Source organism: Eurypyga helias, unplaced genomic scaffold (assembly GCF_000690775.1).
Source record: "Eurypyga helias isolate BGI_N326 unplaced genomic scaffold, ASM69077v1 scaffold14162, whole genome shotgun sequence".
In the NCBI taxonomy this organism is placed as follows: Eukaryota; Metazoa; Chordata; class Aves; order Eurypygiformes; family Eurypygidae; genus Eurypyga; species Eurypyga helias.
The window spans coordinates 1-12,515 of NW_010234182.1; the positions used below are offsets into that span (position 1 = coordinate 1).

Genomic DNA, 12,515 nt, shown 5'->3' on the forward strand with positions numbered 1-12,515 from the left:
GAGCTGGGCCTCGCTGCCTCCCCCGAAAGCGACACCTTCTCCCCGGGCCGGACAGCCGCCGAGGCTGCCCCCGAGGGCCACCCTGGGGCCTGCTGCCCGAGCCGGGCACAGCTGGCTGCCAGCGCGGAAACGGCTGGGTTAAAACTGAAAATAACTAACTGGAAAGTTGTGGGTTTCTGTGTTTTGAAGTAACTCCCTCTCCTTTCATCCTTTTCTCCTTTCTCAGGTCTTCAGAGGAGCACATCAGCCATGTCTATCACCTGCTGATGACACGGCTCAAGGAGGAGCACGCCGAGATGCGCTTCTCGGCTTTCCAGATCGTGCAGGAGTTGTTCGCCCGATCCCATCAGTTCCGGACGCTAATTATTTCCGACTTCCAAGAGTTCTTGGAGCTGACGGTGGGGATAGACCATGAGCAGCCTCTTCCCCCACCCAAAGAGGTGGCACAGAAACTGAGGAAAGAAGCCATTAAGTCAGTGCAAGACTGGCATGAGAAATACGGAGAGGCCTACAAGAAGCTTTCTCTGGGATACCACTTCTTAAAGCAGAATAAGAAGGTACTCTGCATCTTTACTTCTGTGTCTTTTTTTAGGTGATGATCTCTAGGAGGTGTTTAAAGGCAGGAAACCAATACATAGAAAAGGAAAGCTGTTGGAAATGACAGGTGTCTTTAGGAGACATCCTGTTGAGCATGGTCTTTGAAAGTCAAACCCCAAATATTTTGTTTTGTGGTATTGTAAAGCTTTAAAAACTCCAGGCTTGTACTGAGAGCTGGTCTCAACTAGCCTTTTCGCAGGCTGCAGAAAGTATTGCTTAGCAGTAGGTTTTCACCCACTGATTTCTACCTGAAACCCCAAAGTCTAGGCTTTTTAGAAGGGGAAGTATTGGTTATACCTTGAACTGAGAATAATCAGCTATGAAGTCTTTCTATGCCAGTTTAAACTAGTGCGATTTCTCTACTGAGCTCTCTGGTTCTAGCTTCATTTCACTGTACAATAGAGACGATAAGCGTAGGTTATCGTCATAGGTGCTACCTTCCTGCAGCTGCAGTGTTGGTGTGTCATACAAGAAGTTGTATTAAGAAGAAATTTTATGTATGTAAACACTTCCTTTTAAATCTCCCTTCTAGGCTTCAAGTTATGTTTGGAACATTATTCTGCTTTACTATCTCTCCTGAGGTGCAAACAGTGAAATTGGGAGCACTATTCTAGCATTCACACTATCTACAACAATAATATCAGGCTTTCAATAAACATTGATTCTTTTTCTCTTCAGAAAGACAGATGTTCAGTGTTCTTAACAGAAGATCAAAAACTTTTTTGATACATGATGTATTTCTGTTCTAGTTCCATACTAAGCTAATAGTGTACCCTGCTTATATATTTACTGTACTATGCTCTATTTATATATAATTTTTGGCACCTGCTCACAAAAAGTAATTATCTTTGAATCCTTCCTTCTTGTCTCGTTTAATAAAAAAACCACTAAGTGAAAGTGACAAGGAAAAATGCAAGGCTGGGACAAGGGGGCTTTAACACCTAATACAGTTTTGCCAGATTGAAGATGTAGATGTAACAAGTCTATTTAAGTCTGGCATGCCTGTCTGCTCCTGTGGTTAATGGCTGCTACCCAGTTACGACTGAGTGGTCATTTTTTGTATATTTGTGATACTAAGCTACCCAGCAAGGTTTCCTGTACTGTTTTCCAGAACAGCTGAATTTGCATACTTCTGGAAACATCAGCACCAGTAGAAACAATCTTACGTAGTTTGATAACTCTTGCACTTAAAGAGTTAAGCCAGCTGACCTACCTGGCGTTTTGCCAGTTTAATACTTGAAGTGTGAGAAAAACCAAAATATTTGAGGAGGCATTTATACTTTCTAGTAGTAAAGTACATCTGCTGTTCTTTGTTGCAGGTTTGGCACAGTAGTATAGAGCAACTTGAGAGGAGTGTTGTGTGTGTGGTTTGTGGTTCTTGGGTTGTTTGCTCTTTTTATTGTCACCAAAATCACCGTATAAACAGTTGGTCAGATGGCAACTGCTGCCCTTTTAGAGTGTAAACATGGAGAGCTGTTTTAATGTTAGTAGGTCCATATTAGTAGGTACCTATATAAATGTTTGACTTCAAGGAGAAATAGTATTTCAGTATATGTGAAAATGATTGTTTTCAAACTCATGTCTCAAAGTGTTAAAAAAGAAGAAATGAGAGGGGAAAAAAACAGATTATGACTATTTCCAAATGTTTGCCTATTTATGCAACTGAGTCACATTATATTATCTTTGCATTTGAGGAAAACATGGATGGAATTAGAGAGTGAGCTGCAATTACAAGAGTGAACAGGATTTTGAGCAGCTCAATACAGTATCTTATTGCTGTGCTTCAGTATTTTCCCAAAAATTTCAGTAGTTGTCCAGGCCTGCTACTCACACCCTTTGAATCAAGAGCAACTGCTGGCACATCATCGCATCCAGTTCCACGATTACAGACCAGTGCTAAAAGGCTTCGTGTAGCCTGTATCACCCAGATGAGGCTGGGTGGGTTCTGACCAAGTCTGTGAGTTAGTGCAGACCCCAGGTAGCAGGCGAGCCCATGCACACATCTGTAACTCAGGCCCTGAGTTACTCTGACCTGTGAGGCTTCTGTAAGAGGCCAGCGTGCCCCGTTTTGGGCAACTCAAAGCTTTGTGCGTGCTGTAGGCTTGGTTGGTGACAGTTACCTAGCATGTGAGGTGCAGTCTTGTTGTCGATGGCAAACCATGATGATTTGGCAGATGTTTTAAGAGGAGCATCTGGATAAGGGCTAAAGCATGAAACAGTGCAGCAGAGCAGCACTTGGCTGGTCCTTTTGGGACAGAGAAGGGGAAAGAATGGGCAAATTACTATAGATATTTTGATATATGGCAGAAGCTGTGATTTAGGAAACTATGATTTTTCTGTGCAAGTCCAATCTGACTGCTTGGAAACAGTAGCTGTAGTTCCGGGGTTCCATTTTTGTGGGCGATGTTGCTCTTTGGGAGGCTCTGTTTCTTCTCCTGCCTTGTGGAGAGCTGTGTGAACTTGGTAGAAAAATCAGATCACAAAAAATCTCACCCTGGTGATCCAAGTGCTGCTAGAGGTTTTGAAACTCTTTTTCCCTACCTTCCCTCTGCACCCGCACCCGCCAAATCAATTCCCCAACAAAAAAATATATTGGTAAGTGTGCCTTTCTTCCAAAAGTGATGGACACTCTCCATGCCAGTTTCTGTGAAAGCAAGACTCTTCACATGGCTAAGCCCAAGTTCAAGCATTTGTTTTTTAACTTCCATAGTTTTTAATGGAGCTACCTACTTTCTTCATGCTGAACGAATATTCAGATGTTTCAGTGAGTTTGAGATGAGACACCAATGAAACTCTTGATTGTGCAAAAATAAGCAAACTTCAGGTGTAGGATGTGCTTGGTTTGCTTGATCCATGCCTGGTAAGTCCGTGTACGCGTTACAGGACAGATCATCTGGGAATAGATAGAAGGTGAGGCTTGTCCTGTTGTAGAGTGATCTCTGTGTTGTCTGGACCTGCAACTCATAAGTGACATTCAGTTTCACTGTTTTACCCTTGTAAATATTTACATTTTCAAGCCCTTCTAAAAGCAAACTAAAAATCCTCATTGCAATTAATTTAAGAAACAGCACTTTTAATCACTCAGATTTATAATTATATATTAGTCATAAGGAAGTAAAGTGAGACTGAATGATAGCCTTTCCATCAATCCCCACATCCAACAAATGTAATTGTAAAATACAAAATTTGGTCTTTTTTTAATGAATTTGAATGTCTTCTCTTCTCCTTTCCTTGCTTATGAACTTCTTCAGTAAGTGACATGTACTTGTGATAATAGTGCTTACAAATTTTCCTAGATTTCCTTTGCTAATAGTGGACCTAGTGTGATGTTTTCATCTAATTTGAATACTTACTCTCTGTAGTCTCTTCCTGACCATTCCCCCTAACCACGTCTCCAATGCTGTGACAGAGGTCTCCCAAAGCCTTGTTTATTCTTGCAATTTACATATGGAAATCTAAGTGTTTTGGCTTTCTACCTTAAGATTCCTTCCTGAAAGCCATTGATTCTCAGCAGTCCCATATTAGTAGAAGTAGAAACTCTGTTCAGAATTACTGTAGTTATTGATTCTAGGAGGAGAAGAGATAAAAGGAAATACTGCTGAGCTTCTGGCTCATCGCTGGTGTTAGAGGATTTTTGACCACAGATAAGGATCTTAGGAAGTGGATTTTGTATATATTTCTTACACGGAATGTTACAGCTTTTTTTCTTCATTTCCTCTTTAGGTGGATTTTCAAGATGTGCATGCCAGAACCGTGGCTGAAAGGAAGAGGGAAGAGGAGAAGCAAAAACGATTGGATAACATTTACAAAGAAAAAGCCAAAAGAGCTGAAAAAGAAATGGAAGGTGAGTTGCTTTGTTTCTTTTGGGTTGTTTGGGTGTTGTTTTTTTTGGGTTTTTTTTTTTTTAAAGCAATCTTTTTTAAGGTTTTATAAAACAAATTCTGAGAGAATAGCTGACCACAGAGGGTGGGAATAATAACGTTTGTTGGAGCTGGCTCTCACCCACAGAATACCAGGGGAAACAAGTAACAGTCTTGTGAGCCCAGGTAGCATGAAAATATTAAAAAAAAAAAAAAAAAGAAAAAAACAAGTTAGCAAGGTCTGGTCTGTAATTCAGTAAAATATGAATGCATAACCTCAAGAAAGCATATTGTGAGACTTCTTGGGGCTAGTGTCTTCATTTCTGTGTCTGTGACTAGGCACAGACTTCTCAATACCTTGTTGGCTGATGACCTTAGTGATATTATATATACAGTCATCATGTTTCAGAAGTAGAGGCCATGGTCTGCACAGGAACCCTGGATGCAGTGTAGGGTATCTGTGAAAAGTATGCTGCTGCTACAAAATGTGTCTTAACTTGGGGCTGAGTCTCTAAGTCTTATGTACGTAGCAAACCTCTTTCTGTAATACTGAAAGAAGAACAGAGATAGTAAGTCTGGTATGTTGCAGTTACAAAGGGTTATTTAATTAAATTACTTTGGCATATGCAATGCATCCAGTTGTGCCTGCATTTATTCTGCATGTGGGAAACCTTTTCATTCACAAGGGTTGAATATTAAAGAGATTTAACCTTCCTAAAGTCACTCTTATTGGTTACATCTTGTTCATCAATAGCATATATATATGGCTACACCTACAAGCAACTGTAGCATTCATGTCTGTAGAATGAATACTCAGCAACATCACTGAGAACATCCTCATTGAACCTTGTTCTCCTTCAAATTCTATGAAGTATTTGTGCCATCTTTCCATAGTAAATTTTTTAGAGAGGATGGATGTGGCAGTTTGACCCTGGCTGGAGGGCAGGTGCCCACCAAAACTGCTCTATCACTCCCCTCCTCAGCTGGGCAGGGGAAAGAGGATACAATGAAAACACGGTGGGTTAAGATAAGGACAGGGAAGGATCACTCACCAATTACTATCACAGGCAAAACACACTCAACTTGGGCAAAATTAGTTTACTTTATTAGCAATAATGTCAGAGTAGGGTAATGAGAACTAAAACCAAATCTTAAAAAGCCCTTTCCCCCACCCCTCCCTTCTTCCCAGGCTCAGCTTTGCTTCCAATTTCTCTACCTCCTCCCCTCTGGCTGTGCAGAGGGATGAGGAATGGCCAGTGGTGGCCATAATTGGCCCTGACAGACACAGGGGAAGCTTTTGGCAGTTTCTCACAGAAGCCACTTCTGTAGACCCTTTCTACCAAAATTTTGACATGCAAACCCAATACAATAGGAAAAGGAGTAACATGGATTTTCAGATTCCTTGCCCAGGAAGTCCTAGATTTCATGCTTAAGAAAATTACTGTCACATTTATAAAGACAATTTCTGCAGTGGAAAGAGATCTCTGTGGATAAATTACCACTTATAACTGGACAATGGATTATCCCTTTGGCACTTGCATCTTTTCTTGTAAATCTGTGTCTGCTCTGGAAACATTAGCATTTTACAGTGTTTAATGATATCCTAAAACAACTCGCTCTTGACAGAAATGTCCCAAGAGGTTACTGACACGTTGACAGAGATGGAAAACTGTTTCCAGCTCCTGATGCCGGATCCTTTCGACTTCACTGTGAATGACACGGAACTGGAACCCAACAAACAAACGACTGCTAATGAGTATAGACCTGCACCCCCCTTGTCCTCCCAGGTGGAAGTTAACCAGGCCTGTGTTGGATGCCCGGATGATGAACAGCCATGCTGCAGCAAGGACGTTCTTTCAGTTTCTCAGTGTGTTAGAACTGAGGAAAACGAAGAGTTAGATGAGCAATGGGAGGAGCCTGAGGAGAAAGAATTAGATGGAGGAACAAGCTTGGAAGTTCAGTCTGGTGTCCCTGCTCTCAACGATGATGATTACCAGACTTTTGTTAGGAACCATGGGCTTATTTCACATAGGTATACTCTAGACCTTGAAATCTCCACAGGTACCTGGAACTTTTTTTCACATATAGCTGGAGACAGTCTTTGTCTCAAGTGCTTTGTAGTTGTTTGGGGTTGTTTGGTGGTGGTTGGTGTTTGGTTTTTGGGGTTTTTTTTTTCTATCTCCTAAATGCTTGAGGTTCCTGGACACCATTTATTTTGGAGTTCTTTTTTGTTTCTGGTTCATCTAGTAATCATTCTTAGGTTTGAGTGTTCTTGTATGTGATTTTACAGACTTTAGTAATTACCTTCTAAGATTAAACCTTTTTATTGGTTGGTGTAACCATATTGCAGCACTTCGTAGTACCCGAGTAAGATGAGTTTCCAGTGTTTAAAGAAAATATCACAATCTGTTTATAGGATATAATTTTACTTTCTGTGTACTTCATGATCCACCTCTTTCCTTTCCCTTTATAGCTGGGGTGTAAGCTGCTAATTTAAAAATTGTACAGTTGGCTGTTTAATAAACATTTTTTCCTTGCTACTGACAACTTGCAAGAAGCAATAAGAAGTCGTAAGGGTTATGATTAGCAAAGTTCATATTAAAAACGTATAATATGAATTACCCCTAGAAAAATTAGGATGGTTTGTGTTTTCGTAGTCTAAGTGAAGTCTCTTACAAATACTGTCCTAATGGAATTTGCAGTGCAAACAACCAGTAAGACAGGTATCTACTTCTGTGCTTACAGAGAACAGAATTAGAAGTGTATCTGTGGGGCTTATGAATGACTAACAGGTGAAAACCACTGTTTTTGCCCAAATAGTGGCATATTTATTTATATTTATATTTATTTATATTAGAGCCTGTAGTGACAGGACAAGGGGTAACGGGTTTAAATTGAAAGTGGGGAGGTTTAGATTAGATATCAGGAAGAAATTCTTGACAGAGAGGGTGGTGAAGCACTGGAACAGGTTGCCCAGAGAAGCTGTGGATGCCCCATCCCTGGAAGTGTTCAAGGCCAGGCTGGATGAGGCTTTGAGCAACCTGGTCTAGTGGAAGGTGTCCCTGCCCATGGCAGGGGGTTTGGAACTAGATGGTCTTTAAGGTCCCTTCCAACCCAAATTATTCTGTGATTCTATGATTTGGATTCTTTGCCAATCGAGTCCCTGTTGTCACTGGGGCAGGTATTTTTTTCTTTCTATCAAATATGCAGAAACTGGTACAATAAGGCCCAGTCCATGGACTAGAACTTAGGACAAGATGTAATGTAAATAGTTAGACTGCACTTGTCTGTGGTTTATTTAGTGGTGACTCAGTAGTGATGGCCTAACAACTGTCATCACTGTACTGAAAGCTTTTCCTCTGATTTTTTTGAATGTGTGGATAGTGGTAGAATAGTTAGTACTGAACAGAGAAACATTCTGATGTTTATAACTTCCCCTGTAGTGATAAGATATTTCAGAAAGGTTCATGTTTCCTTCTTCCCCTCAGCTTCTTTAGCTCCTGTAGTGAAGGTACTATAACATCATTCAATAACTCTTCCCTCCCTCCCCCCCCCCTCCTGTTTTGAGCAGATATAAAAGTGCATGAGAATGACGATAATACTGCCATAATAAACAGTGTCATGGATGCTCACAAACTCCTCAGAAATAAGTTCTGGCCCTCTGTGCAGTCCTGGATTCAGGTAGGGTGAAGAGACAATTTTTTCATTCTTCTATAAAAAGGTAGAGAAGCAAGGACTAGGGTACAGTAAATCCTGAGGGAGAGTGAGGAAAAAGGAAATTAAGGTTGAAGAAACATTGGTACAAATAGAAAAGATTTCTGGTTCAGTAGGAATGGACAAAAGGAGACTACAGGAGCTACTTAACTTGTTTGGTGGCTCTCAGCATTAGGTATAACACCTACAGCCATTCTTTCTTTTTTATGATATAGTAAAATGGGGCTTCTTTGCAAAGGGTAAAGTAAAACACAGCTTGTTTTTGTCAGACATGCCTGTATCAGAAAAACAGTATGCCCTTTCTGTCAGTTGATATTACTGCTCAGGAGGGAATTTGGCCTATAGAAGGACACTCTCAGGAGATGTTCATACCAGCTGTTCATTCTTTCTTTGCCTGTAGTATTTGCTATTAGCTTTTATATCCTAGATAGGAAAAGAAGTGGCTTCACGAATTGTTACTTGTAAAATAATGGGATTTGTGACAATGTTGTGTCTTCAGTTATGAATGAAAACTGAAGATATTTTTTGGCTCGATGTCTAGAAAAAAGAATAAGAATGTTGATTTTTGCTTTGCAGTTATTTACCAGAGCAGGAATAAATGATGATCGGCTAAGATGTGCCATTGATCTCAAGAATAAATTGGAGACTGCTATGAAGAAATACAAGGAAATGAACATTTCTTTTAAAGAGAGAGGACAAATGGTGAGTTTCTTAAAATGCTGTATTACTAGAGAGGGCAATTAGTAATGCTTAGCTTCTATTAAAAAAATGCACTTTGTCTTAAGCCTTAATGTGGAGAATTTTCCAACACAAGTTTTATAGTACGCTAATCCAAGTTTTAGTACACTAATTCAGCTGGTTGTCACTTCACTCGAAGAAGTTTCACTGAACAACTGTATAGTATGCCAGGCGCCTGCTAGATAAAACCATGTAAGGCATTACTGTTGTTGTTTAGGATAGGGAAGTGGTTAAGTTCAGATATTTTACTCTTAGTTTCTTCCTATGTAACACTGGTACGTCCTCAGTTTCTTTTCTGCATGCTTCTCAGTAAACACTATTATTCACGTGCTTTTACAACTCGCCAAACTACGCTAATGTCTCTGCTTTGGAACATTTACTCTCCCTAGTGAGCATGTAATGTGATTGAGGATATCTCAAAAGAATTTGTTATGTGAAGCTTTGAAGTGTTAAAATATTTCACAGATACTAGCTACCTATGACAGTTTTTGTGAAATAGGCAAAAATTGTGAGTAAACAGATACTGAAAGATCAAATACTTTATTCAGATCCCAAAAGAAGCCTGTGGCTTGTTTATGTAGCTAAAAAGCAGAGCTGTGTAATACTCATTTCTGTTGGTGTGATCAGTCAAAATGACTGTACAGCTTGACTTGAAAGTAAGTGCTTGGGTCAGCGTCCAGAGTAAAGTCAGGTTTATGAATGGATGTAAGAGTTTGATCCAGATATTACACCTTGGATTAAATTGTGGTAGCCTCATTTAACCATGAGTGAGTGTTGTAGACTTGGATTTCATTGTGCAAATGAAGATTTATCAGGATTAATCTAGTTCATCACCCTAATACCTACAGATGTACCACACCAGTCAAAAATGCCAACTATGAATGAAAAGTACTGAAAGACTGTCTTGTCAGAGGTTTTTTTTTCCCCAGTGAAATATGTGTGCTACCTTTTATGCAACCAGCTATGAAGGAATCCAGACATCTGCTGTCATTCCTGCCATTTGCTTGACAGGACTTCATTTGCTGCAACTCTGCATGGAATATTGGTTGCTATATTTCTTGCAAGGTATAAAGGACATTCAAGCCTTGATTTTCGTGTGTGTGTATGTGTTTAAAGTGGTACTGTTACCACTTCTGGAGATTGATCAGTGCTATCTAGGTAAGGTTTGAATGCTAATAAATTCCATTCTTAAAAGGGGAAAAAAAAAAAAAAAGGAAAATACGTAGCAGTTCTCACAATGAATACATTCAAATGAAGCAGTGCAGGTTGAGGTATTAAGTTAAGCATTGAAAGCAATATGTAATTATTCCTATGTTTTTTCTCCAGTGGAAAATACCCAAATTTAGTGTTAGTGCTGAGTTACTTTAAATTTATAATCTGAACACAGAGTGCTTTGTACTGCAGAAGGAAACTGTGTACATTGTCTTTTATTCACGTGTCAAATGACTCAGTTGAAATGTAAAAACACAGTAAAATGTGTGTGATAGAGCAAAATAAACAGCATCTCTTAGACTGGGATTATTAAATCCCCATGTGTCAGTTAATTAATTCAGCATTGCTGTTTGCACTGGGTATTGTTGCGGTTTGTACATCCGTGTGTCATTAGAACTGCAGCTCTTGTCGTGCTGAAGTTTTGGTATCTGCTGTGGTTTTAGATCCAAGAGGAGTAGTACTGACAGTCTGTCCTTCAGAGCACTGAGTCCCGACAGAACTCAGTGTGTTATGCATGTTATCTGTTTGCACGTGGAGTCAGCAAGTGCTGTTACCTGCTCATGTGTGGAGATGAGCACACTTAGAAATGAAGGGCAGTGTGTAGTAAGCAGGGTGTATGGAGTGTATGAGTGTGGAGGGTCCTGTGTAAACTGCCTCGTGTAAACTGCTCGTAGTTGATCTGTGACATCCCTCCATTTGGGTGTGATAGCAGTTTTCCTGGCAACTGCTGACTGCAATCTGAGGTACATATATTGTTAGTTGGAGAACGCAATGTGGTTGTGTACACAATTGTTTGTGTACTTGCTCATTTCAAGTGTAGTTATGATCCTGCACCAGACATCCAGGGAGAAATTGGTTTTATTTTATCAGCAAATATAAAACAGAATAATAGGGACTTGGAAACTTGGCTGCAGCCTTGGGCTTGCCCAGTCTTCTCAGACTTTCTGGTTTTTCTTTGTGCTCATTCTCTGTGCTTCTGTCTCTCATTTCCCGCTTTTTCATCTATTCTGTTCTGTCTGGGGATGGGAGCAGTAAAGTCTTTACCCATCCTCAAAATGAGATCAAGGAAGTTGATAAAGGGAAGGGTTTAGTGAGAGGCAGTGAAACTGGAGATTTATTACTGTACTTCTCAATCCCACAGAGTTTTAAATTGCCAATCAAAGTAGGGAGGGTGCAGGAGTCCCTTACCATCGTCACATGTCATTGGTACTCTTGTTTAGCTGAGTAGCTATACATCCTCAAGGCTGAGATGCACATAAATCATATGTATTTGGAGTGATTCTTGATGCTACAGTTCAACATGACTGTGCCAGCAACGTAGCTGGGTGGGAATTACACCGAGAGGAAGAAGTTGGTGCTTACCTGCCCTTCTTTCACAGAGGAATCGTTTGATTGGTGCAGGAAGGTGTCTGCTTTTGGCAAGCCTCATGATTACCTCCGTGCTTTTCATTGTTTCTTGCTCCATTTTCCAGATCACGGAGCACTAGCCAGCAAGGCAGCATCCTTAGGCAATTGGAATATGTTAGAAAATCAGCACAAATTATTTTCTCTGAAGTTTGCTGTTATCTTTACACAAAAATGTAATAGTTGTGGATGCCCCATCCCTGGAAGTGTTCAAGACCAGGCTGGATGAGGCTTTGAGCAACCTGGTCTAGTGGAAGGTGTCCCTGCCCATGGCAGGCGGGTTGGAACTAGATGGTCTTTAAGGCCCCTTCCAGCCCAAACCAGTCTGTGATTCTATGAAAAGCCCCCCTGCTTTGCAAACTACAGGAGAACTCTTATACGAAGTCAGTTGAAAGAAAGCACAGAACTTTATACAGTGAAACACTTTGAATTAAAATGGTTTATAGTGACATGACATATAACCATCTCTTTTCCTTTATGATAGTGGAGAATTCGAGCCATCAGAAAGCCTTAATGATAAGGTGGGCCATCATTTTTACGTAACACTTGAACCCTGCCAACACAAGTAGGCCATGGCACCATTCTGCACTACCCCTCTGGAGCTGTGGGAGGACAGGGAGAAGAACAACAAAGGTTATCCTTGGACTATCTAGAAACAAATGCCTTGCAGCAGATTTTATAAATGTTAATACATCCCAGCAGCCCAGATTATGCATTACTTCTTCCCATTGCTGCACCCCAGCGCATCAGCAGTTGTCAAGACATTTCTTCCTGAGCTGTTGTTTTTTCAAAGGGGTGAGGGATGGACAAAAAAATGACAGTCTTACTGTGTTGGACAACGGCAAATGAGTACTTGTGTGCTTGCACGAGTCACTTTCACTATAGTTAAATACTTGTTTGGGCATCAGTTTCTGATAGGAAATGTATTCTGAGAGTATAAACAAGAGGTTTGAAATCCCTTTTTCTGTGAATCTGAATTTTAGCTGCACA

At 40.4% G+C, this 12,515-nt stretch overlaps 1 protein-coding gene across 1 annotated transcript in view; it reads left to right on the forward strand.

Moving 5' to 3' along the window:
• Positions 1-226: 226 nt before the first annotated feature.
• UVSSA (UV-stimulated scaffold protein A) overlaps positions 227-12,515 on the forward strand; it is a gene marked incomplete at both ends in the record, with an annotated part of 23,936 nt that continues 11,647 nt past the window's right edge. The window contains 5 exons of the mRNA XM_010161979.1: positions 227-557; positions 4,321-4,441; positions 6,084-6,518; positions 8,029-8,138; positions 8,748-8,873. Of these exons, the coding sequence (XP_010160281.1) occupies positions 227-557; positions 4,321-4,441; positions 6,084-6,518; positions 8,029-8,138; positions 8,748-8,873 (1,123 nt within the window). The remainder of the gene's footprint in view (positions 558-4,320; positions 4,442-6,083; positions 6,519-8,028; positions 8,139-8,747; positions 8,874-12,515) is intronic.